We start from the raw sequence: 19,709 nt of genomic DNA, 5'->3' as shown, positions 1-19,709 counted from the left end.
AATATAATAGCAAATATATATGCATACACCAATTTCTTTAAAAAATATGTATTAATATGAAAAAAATATTAATATCTATGTTTAAAGATTGCTATAGATGTATTCTTTTCGAATTCGCGACAAAATTCAGAATGGAATTTTATATAATTATTTTTTTAATTATATTGTAATATATAATTTCATGAAAAATATAAAAAAAGCAATGAAAAAAATAAAGCATAGATATATACAAAATATATATCGAAATATAGAATATGTAAAATATAAAATTATAAATAAAATTCTTAAATTTTATCGCGAATTACGTAGATTACTATAAAAAGCAAGCTTTTTACATATATATGTATAATTCTTGATCAATAGCCTATTTATATGGTACGCTTAATGTATATGTATATATGAATAGTAAAACTTAATTCAATCCTAATTCATTCCTCCAGTAACTTCAATAGAGGCTCCATTTATGTAAGAACTTCTATCAGAAGCTAAAAACACGATAACCTCTGCTACTTCTTCTGGCTTTCCCGCTCTTTGTAATGGTACATTTTTTATAACCTTTTCCTTAACTTCGTCAGATGTAGGTGCAGTCATAGGAGTGTCTATAAAACCAAGCAATACTGCGTTTACCCGAATTCCAAACCTGTAGAACATACATAAAACAATTAGCAAACTTCCTAAATAAATTACTCAAGATATATATCTAATACATACTGTCCAAACTCCAACGAAGCGCTCTTTGTCATAGCTATCACTCCAGCTTTTGACGCGCCATAAATACTAATTTCAACATATCTACTTCTAGCAGCAATCGAACTTATATTGATAATTGAGGAATTTGTGGTTGCATTTCCCTCTATCATCATTTTAACAGCAGTTTGCATGACTAGGAAGGTACCTTTTAAATTGATATTGATGACATCATCAAAGGTATTGTCATCAACTTCCATCAAAAAGTTTCTCCGAAAGATGCCTGCCGAATTAACAATGATAGTAGGAGGCTTTGAAAATTGTTTCACGACATCTTTAAACGCAGTTTCGACACTGTATCGATCCTCAACATTAATATGCAATGCAATATGTTCAGTACCTGCAAACAAAAGTACCCAGCAAACACAGAATATTACGGCAACATTGCGGCAATATTACAACATTGCAGCAATGTTGCTACAATATTCTGTGTTTGCTGGGTATACATGAGACAGAGTTTAATTTCAGATGTTTACAACATTTGCTATATAGCAAATTAATGATCATAATATAGAATTAATTATTGAGAGAAAAAAATATAATCTTAATAAAATTTCAATATTAGGCATATGAAAATGAACTCTGTATCAGTTTCAAAAATGTCCTCTTTCATTCTCCTTTTGACATAAAAAAATATATAATATATATAAACCTTCTAAAGAGGCAACAGTTTCCTGAGCAGCTTTTATATTCTGATCGGCTGCGACAACGTTTGCGCCTTCACGAGCTAAAACTCGACATACCTGTCTTCCGATGCCACTTCCAGCACCTGCAATAGAATCGTGGAAGTGCAGATAAGATTACGCGCTACTTTGCATTTTAGTATTCTAATTTAACGTATTTTTGCCGAGTAATGATTACTCGGACAAATTTTGCTATTTATTTCTCCAGAATCAAAAAATGAAAATCCGATTAAACTAAATTAAATAAAAAAGGATCTACGAACCGGTAACAAGTGCCAGTTTTCCAGCTACGAGTGTCGACATTTCGAAACAAAGACTACAGTTTAAACGATCGGAGCACAATTCGTCTCATCAGCGGCCTAATCGACACTGTTTAATCATTTGTTTGCCACGGACTTTTATAGAAAGTCGACCGAAAAATGCTAAACAGCGCGATAGCGCTTTTCTAATTCCGAATCGAAAAATGCCAAGCGGTCAGTCTTGTTTATAATATTTAAAAAATGTACATCTGCAGAGTGTTATATCACTTCAATTTCATCTTAATGCTTAATGCTTAATTTGTCTATGAACGTAATGGTAACAGTAAGACACGCATCGATAAAAACCGAGCATGTAATTACTGTGAATTTACAGATTGATGCGCTGGCTCTTTTAAGCAGAAGAAGCGCAATCGCGCCGCTTAGCACTCAAATGGTTAAATCTGCGATAAACTTGTAGCATCGTAAAAGAAAAATAAGCTTGCTTATCGAAAAATTTCTAATAAGATTTTGAAAAAGATTGTTATCATTCTAGATTTCGAAGATTTGTTGCCCACTGTACCATTGTATCAGTTGGTTAAATCAATTGGAAATGCGTAAACAAAAAATGAAAGATGGATATATAGGAGTAGATTGGCCTAACGTGAGAGCATCTAAGTAACGCCAGATATTAAGCTTGAAGGATTAAGAATGAGATCTGCATTAAATCTCAAATACTTATAAAGAATGACATGAAAACATTGCCGAAACACTTCCACGTTGGCAGAGTTGTCGATTCTCCAATCGACTTTTATTTTTCACGTCTTATAAAGAGGGAACGCAGGAAAACGCAGGAAACGATCGTTGATGAAATTATGGCTGATGTAGAGTTCGCAAAATGCAATAAACGTAAATATAAAGAGATTATTGAAGAGAAGAAAAAGACGCATTATAAGGAATACAAACACGCAAAAAGACTTAAAGGAAAAAGGAAGTAATTAATAACAATTATGTAGAATATTTTATGCTTGAAAAATTTTTGTAAAAATATTTCCAAAATTTTTTATTTATCTTTAATATTAATATATTTAATATTAATAATAAAATAAAAATATAATACCAAATATATATACATACACCAATATATAACAAAAGTACGAAGATATAATAGCAAATATATATATGCGTACACCAATTTCTCTAAAAAATATATCTTAACATCAGAAATATATATTTATATTTATGTTTAAAGTTTAGATGATCTTTCGGAATTCGCAACAAAATTTAGAGTAAAATTCTGTTATATAATTATTTTTTTATATTATTTATATTGTAACATATAATTTCATGAATAATATTGGAACCAATTGAAGAAATAAAATATCGAAGCATAGAATATATATAGAATGTAAAATTATAAGTAAAATTCGTAAATTTTGCCGCATATTAAATAGATTACTATAAAAAAAATAAGTTTTACGTATATACATACACGCATATGTATAATACTCGACTAATGGCCTATTTATATAATACACCTGATGTGTATATGTATACGAATAATAAAACTTAATCCAGTCCTCCACTAACTTCAATAGAGGCTCCATTTATGTAGGAACTCTTATCGGAAGCTAAAAACAAGATAACCTCTGCTACATCTTCTGGCTTTCCCAATCTTTGCAATGGTATTTGTTTTATTAACATTTCCCTAGCTTCGTCAGATACATGTGCAGTCATAGGGGTGTCTATAAAACCAGGCAATACTGCGTTTACCCGAATTCCAAACCTGTAGAACATACATAAAACAATTAGCAAACTTCCTAAATAAATTACTCAAGATATATATCTAATACATACTGTCCAAACTCCAACGAAGCGCTCTTTGTCATAGCTATCACTCCAGCTTTTGACGCGCCATAAATACTAATTTCAACATATCTACTTCTAGCAGCAATCGAACTTATATTGATAATTGAGGAATTTGTGGTTGCATTTCCCTCTATCATCATTTTAACAGCAGTTTGCATGACTAGGAAGGTACCTTTTAAATTGATATTGATGACATCATCAAAGGTATTGTCATCAACTTCCATCAAAAAGTTTCTCCGAAAGATGCCTGCCGAATTGACAATGATAGTAGGAGGCTTTGAAAATTGTTTTACGACATCTTTAAACGCAGTTTCGACACTGTATCGATTCTCAACATTAATATGCAATGCAATATGTTCAGTACCTGCAAACAAAAGTATACATGAGACAGAGTTTAATTTCAGATGTTTACAACATTTGCTATATAGCAAATTAATGATCATAATATAGAATTAATTATTGAAAGAAAAAATTATAATCTTAATAAAATTTCAATATTAGGCATATGAAAATGAACTCTGTATCAGTTTCAAAAATGCCCTCTTTCATTCTCCTTTTGACATAAAAAAATATATAATATATATAAACCTTCTAAAGAGGCAACAGTTTCCTGAGCAGCTTTTATATTCTGATCGGCTGCGACAACGTTTGCGCCTTCACGAGCTAAAACTCGACATACCTGTCTTCCGATGCCACTTCCAGCACCTGCAATAGAATCGTGGAAGTGCAGATAAGATTACGCGCTACTTTGCATTTCAGTATTCTAATTTAACGTATTTTTGCCGAGTAATGATTACTCGGACAAATTTTGCTATTTATTTCTCCAGAATCAAAAAATGAAAATCCGATTAAACTAAATTAAATAAAAAAGGATCTACGAACCGGTAACAAGTGCCAGTTTTCCAGCTACGAGTGTCGACATTTCGAAACAAAGACTACAGTTTAAACGATCGGAGCACAATTCGTCTCATCAGCGGGCCTAACGGACACTGATTGACCATTTGTTTGCCACGGACTTTTATAGAAAGTCGACCGAAAAATGCTAAACAGCGCGATAGCGCTTTTCTAATTCCGAATCGAAAAATGCCAAGCGGTCAGTCTTGTTTATAATATTTAAAAAATGTACATCTGCAGAGTGTTATATCACTTCAATTTCATCTTAATGCTTAATGCTTAATTTGTCTATGAACGTAATGGTAACAGTAAGACACGCATCGATAAAAACCGAGCATGTAATTACTGTGAATTTACAGATTGATGCGCTGGCTCTTTTAAGCAGAAGAAGCGCAATCGCGCCGCTTAGCACTCAAATGGTTAAATCTGCGATAAACTTGTAGCATCGTAAAAGAAAAATAAGCTTGCTTATCGAAAGATTTCTAATAAGATTTTGAAAAAGATTGTTATCATTCTAGATTTCGAAGATTTGTTGCCCACTGTACCATTGTATCAGTTGGTTAAATCAATTGGAAATGCGTAAACAAAAAATGAAAGATGGATATATAGGAGTAGATTGGCCTAACGTGAGAGCATCTAAGTAACGCCAGATATTAAGCTTGAAGGATTAAGAATGAGATCTGCATTAAATCTCAAATACTTATAAAGAATGACATGAAAACATTGCCGAAACACTTCCACGTTGGCAGAGTTGTCGATTCTCCAATCGACTTTTATTTTTCACGTCTTATAAAGAGGGAACGCAGGAAAACGCAGGAAACGATCGTTGATGAAATTATGGCTGATGTAGAGTTCGCAAAATGCAATAAACGTAAATATAAAGAGATTATTGAAGAGAAGAAAAAGACGCATTATAAGGAATACAAACACGCAAAAAGACTTAAAGGAAAAAGGAAGTAATTAATGACAATTATGTAGAATATTTTATATGCTTGAAAAATTTTTGTAAAAATATTTCCAAAATTTTTTATTTATCTTTAATATTAATATATTTAATATTAATAATAAAATAAAAATATAATACCAAATATATATACATACACCAATATATAACAAAAGTACCAAGATATAATAGCAAATATATATATGCATACACCAATTTCTCTAAAAAATATATCTTAACATCAGAAATATATATTAATATTTATGTTTAAAGTTTAGATGATCTTTCGGAATTCACAACAAAATTTAGAGTAAAATTCCGTTATATAATTATCTTTTTATATTATTTATATTGTAACATATAATTTCATGAATAATATTGGAACCAATTAAAGAAATAAAATATCGAAGCATAGAATATATATAGAATGTAAAATTATAAGTAAAATTCGTAAATTTTGCCGCAAATTAAATAGATTACTATAAAAAAAATAAGTTTTACGTATATACATACACGCATATGTATAATACTCGACTAATGGCCTATTTATATAATACACCTGATGTGTATATGTATACGAATAATAAAACTTAATCCAGTCCTCCACTAACTTCAATAGAGGCTCCATTTATGTAGGAACTCTTATCGGAAGCTAAAAACAAGGTAACCTCTGCTACATCTTCTGGCTTTCCCAATCTTTGCAATGGTATTTGTTTTATTAACATTTCCCTAGCTTCGTCAGATACATGTGCAGTCATAGGGGTGTCTATAAAACCAGGCAATACTGCGTTTACCCGAATTCCAAACCTGTAGAACATACATAAAACAATTAGCAAACTTCCTAAATAAATTACTCAAGATATATATCTAATACATACTGTCCAAACTCCAACGAAGCGCTCTTTGTCATAGCTATCACTCCAGCTTTTGACGCGCTATAAGTACTAAATCCAACGTATCTACCTCTAGCACCAATTGAACTTATATTGATAATTGAAGATTTTGTGGTTGCATTTCCCTCTATCATCGTTTTAATAGCAGTTTGCATGACTAGGAAGGTACCTTTTAAATTGATATTCATGACATCATCAAAGGTATTGTTATCAACTTCCATCAAAAAGTTTCTCCGAAAGATGCCTGCCGAATTGACAATAACGGTAGGAGGCTTTGAAAATTGCTTCACGACATCTTTAAATGCAGTTTCAACACTGTTTCGATCACTAACATTCATATTCAATGCGATATGTTCAGCACCTGCAAACAAAAGTGTGTTATATAATAAATCTAATAGTCAATAAAATATTAATTGAGAGAATAAAATAATAAATATAAATCTAATAAACTATCAAAATTTGAAGGCTGTAAGCATATGAAAATGAACTCTGTATCAATTATATATATATATATATATATATATATATATATATATATATATATATATATACACAAACCTTCTAAAGTGGCAACAGTTTCATGAACAGTTTTGATATTTCGACCAGTCGCGACAACAATTGCGCCATGGCGAGCCAAAACTCGGCATACTTCTCTTCCAATGCCGCTTCCAGCACCTGCAAAATCGTATAAGAGCAGATAAGATTACGCGCCTCTTTGCATTTTAGTATTGTAATCTAACGCATTTTAGCTGAGTAATTATTACTAGGACAAATTTTACTATTTATTTCTCCAGCATCAAAATGAAAATCCGATTAAACTAAATTAAATAAAAAAAGATCCACGAACCGGTAACAAGTGCCAGTTTTCCATCTACGAGTCTAGACATTTCGAAAAAAAAAAAGATTAAGGCTTTGGAAATGATCGGAGCACAACTCGTTTCGTCAGCGGGCCTAACAGACACTGTTGAAACCTGCGATAAACTTGTTGTATGGTAGAGAAAAATACGCTTGCTTATCGAAAGATTTTTCGATAAGATTTGGAAAAATTATTGCTCATACCAATGAATAAGTTGAGCACATATCAACTGGAAGTGCGTAAACAACGCTAGAAATGAAAGATGGATATATAGAAGCAGATTGGTTTAACGTGAGAGCTCCTAAATAACGCCATATATTAGGCATGATCTTGAAGGATTATGAATGAGATCCGCATTAAATCTCAAACACTTCTACAAGAAGAATGACATGAAAACATTCCCGAAACACTTCCATAATGATAAAATTGTCGATTCTGCATTCGATTTCTATTTTTCGTATCTTACAAAAAAGGAGCGCAAGAAAACGATCGTTGAATTTACGGCTGATGCAGAGTTCACAGTACAATAAGCGTAAATATAAAAAGATTATTGAAGAGAAGAAAAAGACGCATTATAAGGCACATAAACACGCAAAAAGACTTAAAGGAAAAAAGAGACAATTTATCACAATTATGTAGAATAATTTACATACTTGAAAAATTTTTCTAAAATATTTACAAAATTCTTATTTATATCTTTAATATTGTAAAAATATAATATCATATATATATATATATATATATATATATATATATATATATATATATATATATTCATATATATATGTATATATATACACAAATATATACATACATATAATAATACCAAAAATTCCACAATATAATAGCAATGTATATGCATACACCAATTTCGGTAAAAAATATATATTAATATGAAAAAAAATATAAATATCTATAATTAAAGACTGCTTTAGATGAATTCTTTCCGAATTTGCGACAAAATTCAGAATGGAATTTTATATAATTATTTTTTTATTTATATTGCAATATATATAATTTCGTGAAAAATATGAATAAAACAACGAAAAACATAAAATATCGATATATACAAAATATGTATCGAAATATAGAATATGTAAAATGTAAAATTATAAATAAAATTCTTAAATTTTGTCGCGAATTAAATAGATTACTATAAAAAGCAAGCTTTTTACATATATCTGTATAATTCTTGATCAATAGCCTATTTATGTGGTACGCTTAATGTATATGTATATATGAATAGTAAAACTTAATTCATCCTCCAGTAACTTCAATAGAGGCTCCATTTATGTAAGAACTTCTATCAGAAGCTAAGAACACGATAACCTCTGCTACTTCTTCTGGCTTTCCCGCTCTTTGTAATGGTACATTTTTTATAAACATTTCCCTAGTTTCGTCAGGTATAATTGCAGTCATAGGAGTGATTATAAAACCAGGCAATACTGCGTTTACCCGAATTCCAAACCTGTAGAACATACATTATACAGTTATATATTTTTCATATTAGTAAACTTTTTAAATAAATTAATCAAGATATATATCTAACTCATACTGTCCAAACTCCAACGAAGCGCACTTTGTCATAGCTATCACTCCAGCTTTTGACGCGGAATAAGTACTATGTCCAATGAAGTTACAATGTTTAGCAAGAATCGAACTTATATTGATAATTGAAGAATTTTCGGTTGCATTTCCTTCTATCATCGCTTTAACAGCAGTTTGCGTCACTAAAAAGGTACCTTTTAAGTTGACATTAATGATATCATCAAAATTACTTTCATCGAGTTTCATCAAAAACATTTTCCTCGCGATGCCTGCCGAATTAACAATGATAGTAGGAGGCTTTGAAAATTGCTTTACGACATCTTTAAACGCAGTTTCGACACTGTTTCGATTCCCAACATTAATATGCAATGCAATATGTTCAGTACCTGCAAACAAAAGTATACATGATACAGAGTTCATTTTCAGATGTTTACAACATTTGCTATATAGCAAATTAATGATCATAAAATAGAATTAATTATTGAGAGAAATAAATATAATCTCAATAAACTATAACAATTCAATGTTAAGCATATGAAAATAAACTCTGTATCAGTTTCAAAAATGCCCTCTTTCATTCTCCTTTTGACATAAAAAAATATATAATATATATAAACCTTCTAAAGAGGCAACAGTTTCCTGAGCAGCTTTGATATTCTGATCGGCTGCGACAACGTTTGCGCCTTCACGTGCTAAAACTCGACATACTTCTTTTCCGATGCCGCTTCCAGCACCTGCAACAGAATCGAGAAAGAACTGACAAAATTACGCGTTACTTAAACATTTTAATATTCTAATCTAACGCATTTTTGCTGAATAACGATTCCTCTGAACAAATTTTGCTATCTATTTCTTCAGAATGAAAATCCGATTAAACTAAATAAAGAAAGATCCACGAACCGGTAACAAGTGCCAGTTTTCCATCTGCGAGTCTCAACATTTCGAAACAACGACTACGGTTTAAACGATCGGGACGCAACTCGTTTTATCAGCGAGCCTAGTCGACACTGTTGAAATCTGCAATAAATCTGTTGCATCGTAAAAGAAAATGCGCTTGCTTATCGAAAAATTTCTGATAAGATGTTGAAAAAGCTCATTATCACCCTAGATTAGAAAAATTGTTGCACACTAACACAACTGCATGAGTTTGAACAAATATCAATTGGAAATGCGTAAACAACTCGAAAAATGAAGGATGGATATATAAGAGTAGATTGGTTTAACGTGAGAGCACCTAAATAACGCCAGATATTAGGCATGATCTTGAAGGATTATGAATGAGATCCGCATTTTTTAAATCTTAAACACTTTTACAAGAAGAATGATATAAAAACATTGCCGAAACACTTCCATGTTGGTAAGATTGTCGATTCTACATTGTCGAATCGACTTCTATTCTTTGCGTCTTACAAAGAAGGGATGCAGAAAAACGATCGTTGGTGAAATCATGGCTGACGCAGGGTTCACAAAATACAATAAGCGTAAATATAAAGAGATTATTGAAGAGACGAAAAAGATGCATTATAAGGCACACAAACACGCAAAAAGACTTAAAGGAAAAATGAAGTAATTTATCATAATTATGTAGGATATTTTACATGGCTGAAAAATTTCTGTAAAAATATTTACAGAATTTTTTATTTATATCTTTAATATGGTAAAAATATAATACCAAATATATATACATAAATACATACACCAATATATAACAAAAATACCAAGATATAATAGCAAATATATATGCATACACCAATTTCCCTAAAAAATATATATTAATATGAAAAAAATCAATGGATCATTAAATAATATATATAATCGACCAAAACTAGCTAAAATTCTTGTTTATTTATTAAAAATTACGACGTTTCGACCATATGGTTGTGGTTCTTTTCAAGTATACACTGGAATATTGAAATCGATAATTAGATTTTTTGATTTTTCGACGGTTTGAATAAAAACAGCAATAGACATGAATTGACTGTGAACAATTTGAGTACATACGGTTCAGATAAAAGAGTATAACAAATCTTAATTTTGTAAACTCTACATATCACAGTTACAAGATCATTAACGTCTTGCCACATTTGAAAAAGAGAGCGAAAACGTTGTCAGTGTGAGACTTCGTCAAAAACTGAATATGTTAAATCGAAAATAATAAACTATATGACCTTTATTATTTTGTCATAGATGTTGTTTAAGTTATCCGTGTCCTTCTGTAGGTTGATTGAGTTATTGGATTTTTTAATATAAAACATTACAGCAATTTCTCTCTTTCGCACATATTTCTCATTATGTAATATATTAGGTTTCGTCCAGTCAAATTCGTGTTCTGATTCTAATCTATGTTTACTTATAACGGAATGATTCGTTTCATGCAATCTAATTATCGATTTCAATATTCCAGTGTATACTTGAAAAGGACCACAACCATATAGTCAAAATGTCGTAATTTTTAATAAATAAACAAGAATTTTGGCTAGTTTTGGTCGATTATATATATTTTTTAATGATCCTTTGATTATTTTACTAGCGATATTAAGATAATTTAAGAAAACCTTATGAAAAAAAATATTAATATCTATGTTTAAAGATTGCTTTAGATGAATTCGTTTCGAAATCGCGACAAAATTAAGAATGGAATTTTATATAATTATTTTTTTCTTTATATTATAATATATAATTTCAAAAAAAATATAAAAAAAACAATGAAAAAATAAAAATATCGATATACATATACAAAATATATATCGAAATACAGAATATGCAAAATGTAAATTTATAAATAAAATTCTTAAATTTTGTCGCGATTTAAATAGATTATTATAGCAAGCTTTTATACTAAAGCAAACATTTTACATATATATATTTTTTATATATGTATAATTCTTGATCAATAGCCTATTTATATGGTACGCCTAATGTATATATATATATGAATAGTAAAACTTCAACTAAAAATTCAATCCTCCAGTAACTTCAATAGAGGCTCCATTTATGTAAGAACTTCTATCAGAAGCTAAAAACACGATAACTTCTGCTACGTCTTCTGGCTTTCCCAATCTTTGCAATGGTATTTTTCTTATTAACATTTCCCTATCTTCGTCAGATACATGTGCAGTCATAGGAGTTTCTATAAAACCAGGCAATACTGCGTTTACCCGAATTCCAAACCTGTAGAACATACACAATACAGTTACATGTTTTTCATATTAGCAAATTTTTTAAATAAATTAATCAAGATATATATCTAACACATACTGTCCAAACTCCAACGAAGCGCTCTTTGTCATAGCTATCACTCCAGCTTTTGACGCGCTATAAGTACTGTATCCAACGTAGCTACGTTTAGCAAAAATAGAACTTATATTGATAATTGAAGAATTTTCGGTTGCATTTCCTTCTATCATCGCTTTAACAGCAGTTTGCGTCATTAAAAAGGTACCTTTTAAATTGACATTAATGATATCATCAAAATTACTGTCATCGAGATTCATCAAAAATATTTCCCGCATGATGCCTGCCGAATTAACAATGATAGTAGGAGGCTTTGAAAATTGCTTTACGACATCTTTAAACGCAGTTTCGACACTGTTTCGATCCTCAACATTAATATGTAATGCAATATGTTCAGTACCTGCAAACAAAAGTATACATGATACAGAGTTCATTTTCAGATGTTTACAACATTTGCTATATAGCAAATTAATGATCATAAAATAGAATTAATTATTGAGAGAAATAAATATAATCTCAATAAACTATAACAATTCAATGTTAAGCATATGAAAATAAACTCTGTATCAGTTTCAAAAATGCCCTCTTTCATTCTCCTTTTGACATAAAAAAATATATAATATATATAAACCTTCTAAAGAGGCAACAGTTTCCTGAGCAGCTTTGATATTCTGATCGGCTGCGACAACGTTTGCGCCTTCACGTGCTAAAACTCGACATACTTCTTTTCCGATGCCGCTTCCAGCACCTGCAACAGAATCGAGAAAGAACTGACAAAATTACGCGTTACTTAAACATTTTAATATTCTAATCTAACGCATTTTTGTTGAATAACGATTCCTCTGAACAAATTTTGCTATCTATTTCTTCAGAATGAAAATCCCATTAAACTAAATAAAGAAAGATCCACGAACCGGTAACAAGTGCCAGTTTTCCATCTGCGAGTGTCGACATTTCGAAACAACGACTACGGTTTAAACGATCGGGACGCAACTCGTTTTATCAGCGAGTCTAGTCGACACTGTTGAAATCTGCAATAAATCTGTTGCATCGTAAAAGAAAATGCGCTTGCTTATCGAAAAATTTCTGATAAGATGTTGAAAAAGCTCATTATCACCCTAGATTAGAAAAATTGTTGCACACTAACACAACTGCATGAGTTTGAACAAATATCAGTTGGAAATGCGTAAACAACTCGAAAAATGAAGGATGGATATATAAGAGTAGATTGGTTTAACGTGAGAGCACCTAAATAACGCCAGATATTAGGCATGATCTTGAAGGATTATGAATGAGATCCGCATTTTTTAAATCTTAAACACTTTTACAAGAAGAATGATATAAAAACATTGCCGAAACTCTTCCATGTTGGTAAGATTGTCGATTCTACATTGTCGAATCGACTTCTATTCTTTGCGTCTTACAAAGAAGGGATGCAGAAAAACGATCGTTGGTGAAATCATGGCTGACGCAGGGTTCACAAAATACAATAAGCGTAAATATAAAGAGATTATTGAACAGAAGAAAAAGATGCATTATAAGGCACACAAACACGCAAAAAGACTTAAAGGAAAAATGAAGTAATTTATCATAATTATGTAGGATATTTTACATGGCTGAAAAATTTCTGTAAAAATATTTACAGAATTTTTTATTTATATCTTTAATATGGTAAAAATATAATACCAAATATATATACATAAATACATACACCAATATATAACAAAAATACCAAGATATAATAGCAAATATATATGCATACACCAATTTCCCTAAAAAATATATATTAATATGAAAAAAATCAATGGATCATTAAATAATATATATAATCGACCAAAACTAGCTAAAATTCTTGTTTATTTATTAAAAATTACGACGTTTCGACCATATGGTTGTGGTTCTTTTCAAGTATACACTGGAATATTGTAATCGATAATTAGATTTTTTGATTTTTCGACGGTTTGAATAAAAACAGCAATAGACATGAATTGACTGTGAACAATTTGAGTACATACGGTTCAGATAAAAGAGTATAACAATGTAAATCTTAATTTTGTAAACTCTACATATCACAGTTACAAGATCATTAACGTCTTGCCACATTTGGAAAAGAGAGCTAAAACGTTGTCAGTGTGAGATTTCGTCAAAAACTGAATATGTTAAATCGAAAATAATAAACTATATGACCTTTATTATTTTGTCATAGATGTTGTTTAAGTTATCCGTGTCCTTCTGTAGGTTGATTGAGTTATTGGATTTTTTAATATAAAACATTACAGCAATTTTTCTCTTTCGCACATATTTCTCATTATGTAATATATTAGGTTTCGTCCAGTCAAATTCGTGTCCTGATTCTAATCTATGTTTACTTATAACGGAATGATTCGTTTCATGTAATCTAATTATCGATTTCAATATTCCAGTGTATACTTGAAAAGGACCACAACCATATGGTCAAAATGTCGTAATTTTTAATAAATAAACAAGAATTTTGGCTAGTTTTGGTCGATTATATATATTTTTTAATGATCCTTTGATTATTTTACTAGCAATATTAAGATAATTTAAGAAAACCTTATGAAAAAAAATATTAATATCTATGTTTAAAGATTGCTTTAGATGAATTCGTTTCGATATCGCGACAAAATTAAGAATGGAATTTTATATAATTATTTTTTTCTTTATATTATAATATATAATTTCATAAAAAATATAAAAAAAACAATGAAAAAATAAAAATATCGATATACATATACAAAATATATATCGAAATACAGAATATGCAAAATGTAAATTTATAAATAAAATTCTTAAATTTTGTCGCGATTTAAATAGATTATTATAGCAAGCTCTTATACTAAAGCAAACTTTTTACATATATATGTATAATTCTTGATCAATAGCCTATTTATAAGGTACGCCTAATGTATATGTATATATGAATAGTAAAACTTAATTCATCCTCCAGTAACTTCAATAGAGGCTCCATTTATGTAAGAACTTCTATCAGAAGCTAAAAACACGATAACCTCTGCTACTTCTTCTGGCTTTCCCAATCTTTGCAATGGTATTTTTCTTATTAACATTTCCCTATCTTCGTCAGATACATGTGCAGTCATAGGAGTCTCTATAAAACCAGGCAATACTGCGTTTACCCGAATTCCAAACCTGTAGAACATACACAATACAGTTACATGTTTTTCATATTAGCAAATTTTTTAAATAAATTAATCAAGATATATATCTAACACATACTGTCCAAACTCCAACGAAGCGCTCTTTGTCATAGCTATCACTCCAGCTTTTGACGCGCCATAAGTACTGTATCCAACGTAGCTACGTTTAGCAAAAATAGAACTTATATTGATAATTGAAGAATTTTCGGTTGCATTTCCTTCTATCATCCCTTTAACAGCAGTTTGCGTCACTAAAAAGGTACCTTTTAAATTGACATTAATGATATCATCAAAATTACTGTCGTCGAGATTCATCAAAAATATTTTCCGCGCGATGCCTGCCGAATTCACAATGATAGTAGGAGGCTTTGAAAATTGCTTCACGGCATCTTTAAACGCAGTTTCGACACTGTTTCGATCCTCAACATTAATATGTAATGCAATATGTCCAGTACCTGCAAACAAAAGCATACATGATACAGAGTTTAATTTCAGATGCTTACAACATTTGCTGTATAACAAATTAATGATCATAAAATAAAATTAATTATTGAGAGAAATAAATATAATCTCAATAAACTATAACATTTCAATGTTAAGCATATGAAAATGAACTCTGTATTAGTTTCAAAAATGCCCTCTTTCTCCTTTTGGCATAAAAAATATATAATATATATAAACCTTCTAAAGAGGCAACAGTTTCCTGAGCAGTTTTAATATTCTGATCGGCTGCGACAACGTTTGCGCCTTCACGAGCTAAAACTCGACATACTTCTCTTCCGATGCCGCTTCCAGCACCTGCAATAGAATCATAGAAAAAGCAAATAAGATTACGCACTACTTTGCATTTTAGTATTCTAATTTAACGCGTTTTTACCGAGTAATGATTATTCTAGTCTAGCGCATTTTTGCTGAGTAATGATTATTCTAGTCTAACGCATTTTTGCTGAGTAATAATTACTCGGACAAATTTTGTTATTGGTTTTTCCAGAATCAAAATGAAAATCCGCGATTAAACTAAATTAAATAAAGAAAGATCCACAAACCGGTAACAAGTGCCAGTTTTCCAGCTACGAGTCTCGACATTTCGAAAAAAAAAAGATTAAAGCTTCGGAAATGAACGGAGCACAACTCGTCTCGTCAGCGGCCTAACAGATACTGTTGAAACTTGCGATAAACTTGTATGGCAGAGAAACGCTTGCTTAACGACATTTTTCGATAAGATTTGGAAAAATTATTGCGCGTACCATTGAATAAGTTGAGCACATATCAATTGGAAGTGCGTAAACTACGCGAAAAATGAAAAATGGATATATAGGAGCAGATTAGTTTAACATGAGAACACTTAAATAACGCTATATATTAGGCATAATCTTGAAGGATTATGAATGAGATCCGCATTAAATCTCAAACATTTCTACAAGAAGATTGATATAAAAACATTGCCGAAACACTTCCATATTGGCAAGGTTGTCGATTCTCCAATTGATTTCTATTTTTCGCGTTTTACAAAGAAGGAGCGCAAAAAAAGATCGATGAAATTATGGCTGATGTAGAGTTCACAAAATACAATAAGCGTAAATATAAAGTTTATCGAAAAAAATTAAAAGATGCATTATAAAGCAAGCAAAAAGTTTTAAGGAAAAAGGAAGTAATGACAATTATGTAAGACGTTTTATGTGCTTAAAGTTAGTGTAAAAATATTTATAAAATGTTTTATTTACATCTTTAATATTATAAAAATACAATACCAAAAATATACAGGGTGATTCTGAACAAACATTTGTCTTTAAAATCAATATCAAATTCTTGAATGAATTCTAAGACGATTTTTCCTCTTGCAAAATTTTGCCCGCAGCTTTGTTTTTAAACTATAAAGGAAAATAGTTAACTACTTACGGAACGAGTACAAGAGGTAGGCAGAGACGGCGCGATATAGGCGATTACGTGGGACGCTCGCCGTGATCAGCTGATTCCTATACGAGATGACTGTAACAAACTGTGTGTGGGTGTATGTGTGTGTGTGTGTGTGTGTGCGTGTGTGTGTTTGCGCGTGCGTATACATTCTCACACGCACACTGATTGTTACAGTCATCGCGTATAGCAATCAGCTGATCGCGGCGAGTGCCCCACGTAATCGCCTATATCGCGCCGTCCCTGCCTACCTCTTGTACTCGTAAGTAGTTAACTATTTTCCTTTATAATTTAAAAACTAAGCTCTGGGCAAAATTTTGCAAGAGGAAAAATCATCTTAGAATTCATTCAAGAATTTGATATTTTAAAGACAAACGTTTGTTCAAAATCACCTTGTATACATACACCAATATATAACAAAAATACCAAAATATAATAACAAATATATATGCATACACCAATTTCTTTAAAAAATATGTATTAATATGAAAAAAAATATTAACATCTATGTTTAAAGAATGCTTTAGATAAATTCTTTCCAAATTCCCGACAAAATTCAGAATGGAATTTTATATAATTATTTTTTTCTTTACATTGTAATATATAATTTCATGAAAAATATAAAAAAACAATGAAAAAAATAAAATATCGATATACATATACAAAATTATATATCGAAATACAGAATATGCAAAATGTAAAATTATAAATAAAAATTCTTAAATTTTGTCGTGAATTAAATGGATTACTATAAAAATGCAAAATTTTTACATATATATGTATATTTCTTGATCAAGCCTATTTATATGGTAAGCCTAATGTATGTGTATATATGAATAGTAAAACTAATTCAATCCTAATTCAATCCTCCAGTAACTTCAATAGAGGCTCCATTTATGTAAGAACTTCTGTCAGAAGCTAAAAACACGATAACCTCTGCTACTTCTTCTGGCTTTCCCTTTCTTTGTAATGGTATATTTTTTGTTATATTTTTTATAACCATTTCCTTAGCTTCGTCAGATACATGTGAAATCATAGGAGTGTTTATAAAACCAGGCAATACTGCGTTTACCCGAATTCCAAACCTGTAGAACAAACATAGTACAGTTACATGTTCTTGATATTAGCAAACTTTTTAAATAAATTAATCAAGATATATATCTAACACATACTGTCCAAATTCCAACGAAGCGCTCTTTGTCATAGCTATCACTCCAGCTTTTGAGGCGCTATAAATACTACGTCCAACGTATTTACGTTTAGCAAGAATAGAACTTATATTGATAATTGAAGAATTTTCAGTTGCATTTCCTTCTATCATCGCTTTAACAGCAGTTTGCGTCACTAAAAAGGTACCTTTTAAATTGACATTAATGATATCATCAAAATTACTGTCATCGAATTTCATCAAAAACATTTTTCGCGTGATGCCTGCCGAATTAACAATGATAGTAGGAGGCTTTGAAAATTGCTTCACGACATCTTTAAACGCAATTTCGACACTGTTTCGATCCTCAACATTAATATGTACTGCAACATGTTCAGTACCTGGAGACAAAATCATACATGATACAGAATTCATTTTCAGATGCTTACAACATTTGCTATATAGCAAATTAATGATCATAAAATAGAATTAATTATTGAGAGAAATAAATATAATCTCAATAAACTATAAAATTTCAATGTTAGACATATGAAAATGAACTCTGTGTCAAAAATGCCCTCTTTTTCCTTTTGGCATAAAAAATATATAATATATATAAACCTTCTAAAGAGGCAATAGTTTCTTGAGCAGTTTTAATATTCTGATCGGCTGCGACAATGGTTGCGCCTTCACGAGCTAAAACTCGACATATCTCTCTTCCGATACCGCCTCCAGCACCTGCAATAGAATCGTGAAAAAGCAGATAAGATTACGCGCTACTTTGTATTTTAGTATTCTAATTTAACGCATTTTTACCGAGTAATGATTATTCTAGTCTAACGCATTTTTGCTGAGTAATAATTACTCGGACAAATTTTGTTATTGGTTTTTCCAGAATCAAAATGAAAATCCGCGATTAAACTGAATTAAATAAAAAAAGATCCACGAACCGGTAACAAGTGCCAGTTTTCCAGCTACGAGTATCGACATTTCAAAACAAAGACTACGATTTAAACGGTGGAGCACAACTCGTCTCATCAGCAGGCCTAACAAACACTGTTGAAATCTGCGATGAACTTGTTATGGAAGAGGAAGATAGCTTGCTTATCGAAAGATTTTCTGATAAGATTTTGATAAATTATTGCACATTGTATCACTGTATGAGTTGAGCAAATATCAATTGGAAGTGCATAAACTACGCGAAAAATGGAAAATGAATATATAGGAACAAATTGGTTTAACGTGAGAGCACCTAAATAACGCCAAATATTAGACATGATCTTGAAAGATTATGAATGAGATCCGCATTAAATCTCAAGCACTTCTACAAGAAGAATGACATGAAAACATTGCCGAAACACTTCCATATTGGTATGGTTGTCGATTCTCCAATCGATTTCTATTTTTCGCGTTTTACAAAGGAGCGCAAAAAAACGATCGATGAAATTATGGCTGATGTAGAGTTGACAAAATACAATAACCGTAAATATAAAAAGATTATTGAAGGGAAGAAAAAGACGCATTATAATAAGGCACACAAACACGCAAAGAGACTTAAAGGAAAAAAGA

The 19,709-nt window shown here is 30.7% G+C and overlaps 7 protein-coding genes across 10 annotated transcripts; all 7 read right to left on the bottom strand.

Moving 5' to 3' along the window:
* Window positions 1-199: 199 nt before the first annotated feature.
* LOC145972110 (estradiol 17-beta-dehydrogenase 8-like) lies at window positions 200-1,807 on the bottom strand. Of its 2 annotated transcripts, none has more exons than XM_083100385.1 (4): window positions 1,694-1,807; window positions 1,400-1,516; window positions 712-970; window positions 200-640 (listed from the first exon to the last, which is right to left on the bottom strand). In XM_083100385.1, exons 1-4 carry the CDS (start codon window positions 1,731-1,733, stop codon window positions 424-426), a joined length of 633 nt encoding a protein of 210 aa, XP_082956511.1. In that variant the 5' UTR covers window positions 1,734-1,807; the 3' UTR covers window positions 200-423. The 2 variants fall into 2 exon arrangements, with proteins under 2 accessions (XP_082956511.1, XP_082956509.1); XM_083100383.1 differs by having other exon boundaries at window positions 202-640; window positions 712-1,087.
* Window positions 1,808-2,830: 1,023 nt separating this feature from the next.
* LOC145972108 (estradiol 17-beta-dehydrogenase 8-like) lies at window positions 2,831-4,532 on the bottom strand. Of its 2 annotated transcripts, none has more exons than XM_083100381.1 (4): window positions 4,418-4,532; window positions 4,124-4,240; window positions 3,524-3,782; window positions 2,831-3,452 (listed from the first exon to the last, which is right to left on the bottom strand). In XM_083100381.1, the coding sequence occupies exons 1-4, from the start codon at window positions 4,455-4,457 to the stop codon at window positions 3,236-3,238; spliced, it is 633 nt and encodes a 210-aa protein (XP_082956507.1). In that variant the 5' UTR covers window positions 4,458-4,532; the 3' UTR covers window positions 2,831-3,235. The 2 variants fall into 2 exon arrangements, with proteins under 2 accessions (XP_082956507.1, XP_082956506.1); XM_083100380.1 differs by having other exon boundaries at window positions 2,833-3,452; window positions 3,524-3,899.
* Window positions 4,533-5,532: 1,000 nt separating this feature from the next.
* LOC145972106 ((3R)-3-hydroxyacyl-CoA dehydrogenase-like) lies at window positions 5,533-7,664 on the bottom strand. The gene is made up of 4 exons (XM_083100378.1): window positions 7,113-7,664; window positions 6,824-6,940; window positions 6,251-6,626; window positions 5,533-6,179 (listed from the first exon to the last, which is right to left on the bottom strand). Exons 1-4 carry the CDS (start codon window positions 7,150-7,152, stop codon window positions 5,963-5,965), a joined length of 750 nt encoding a protein of 249 aa, XP_082956504.1. The 5' UTR covers window positions 7,153-7,664; the 3' UTR covers window positions 5,533-5,962.
* A 297-nt stretch (window positions 7,665-7,961) lies between these two features.
* On the bottom strand, window positions 7,962-10,041 carry LOC145972105 ((3R)-3-hydroxyacyl-CoA dehydrogenase-like). Of its 2 annotated transcripts, none has more exons than XM_083100375.1 (4): window positions 9,570-10,041; window positions 9,287-9,403; window positions 8,671-9,055; window positions 7,962-8,589 (listed from the first exon to the last, which is right to left on the bottom strand). In XM_083100375.1, the coding sequence occupies exons 1-4, from the start codon at window positions 9,607-9,609 to the stop codon at window positions 8,379-8,381; spliced, it is 753 nt and encodes a 250-aa protein (XP_082956501.1). In that variant the 5' UTR covers window positions 9,610-10,041; the 3' UTR covers window positions 7,962-8,378. The 2 variants fall into 2 exon arrangements, with proteins under 2 accessions (XP_082956501.1, XP_082956503.1); XM_083100377.1 differs by having other exon boundaries at window positions 8,677-9,055; window positions 9,570-10,019.
* A 250-nt stretch (window positions 10,042-10,291) lies between these two features.
* LOC145972104 ((3R)-3-hydroxyacyl-CoA dehydrogenase-like) lies at window positions 10,292-12,947 on the bottom strand. The gene is made up of 4 exons (XM_083100374.1): window positions 12,818-12,947; window positions 12,535-12,651; window positions 11,928-12,303; window positions 10,292-11,840 (listed from the first exon to the last, which is right to left on the bottom strand). Exons 1-4 carry the CDS (start codon window positions 12,855-12,857, stop codon window positions 11,621-11,623), a joined length of 753 nt encoding a protein of 250 aa, XP_082956500.1. The 5' UTR covers window positions 12,858-12,947; the 3' UTR covers window positions 10,292-11,620.
* Window positions 12,948-13,539: 592 nt separating this feature from the next.
* LOC145972107 ((3R)-3-hydroxyacyl-CoA dehydrogenase-like) lies at window positions 13,540-16,273 on the bottom strand. Its single transcript, XM_083100379.1, has 4 exons — window positions 16,126-16,273; window positions 15,761-15,877; window positions 15,159-15,534; window positions 13,540-15,071 (listed from the first exon to the last, which is right to left on the bottom strand). Exons 1-4 carry the CDS (start codon window positions 16,163-16,165, stop codon window positions 14,861-14,863), a joined length of 744 nt encoding a protein of 247 aa, XP_082956505.1. The 5' UTR covers window positions 16,166-16,273; the 3' UTR covers window positions 13,540-14,860.
* A 495-nt stretch (window positions 16,274-16,768) lies between these two features.
* LOC145972103 ((3R)-3-hydroxyacyl-CoA dehydrogenase-like) lies at window positions 16,769-19,595 on the bottom strand. The gene is made up of 4 exons (XM_083100373.1): window positions 19,091-19,595; window positions 18,762-18,878; window positions 18,166-18,541; window positions 16,769-18,078 (listed from the first exon to the last, which is right to left on the bottom strand). The coding sequence occupies exons 1-4, from the start codon at window positions 19,176-19,178 to the stop codon at window positions 17,850-17,852; spliced, it is 810 nt and encodes a 269-aa protein (XP_082956499.1). The 5' UTR covers window positions 19,179-19,595; the 3' UTR covers window positions 16,769-17,849.
* Window positions 19,596-19,709: the final 114 nt, after the last annotated feature.

This window comes from Camponotus vicinus, unplaced genomic scaffold (genome assembly GCF_025532165.1).
Source record: "Camponotus vicinus isolate PSW18456_S1 unplaced genomic scaffold, iyCamVici1.0 SCAF_5, whole genome shotgun sequence".
Taxonomy (NCBI): domain Eukaryota; kingdom Metazoa; phylum Arthropoda; class Insecta; order Hymenoptera; family Formicidae; genus Camponotus; species Camponotus vicinus.
Note: the sequence above shows the minus strand (reverse complement) of the source record. Positions and strands in the feature narration are given on the sequence as shown.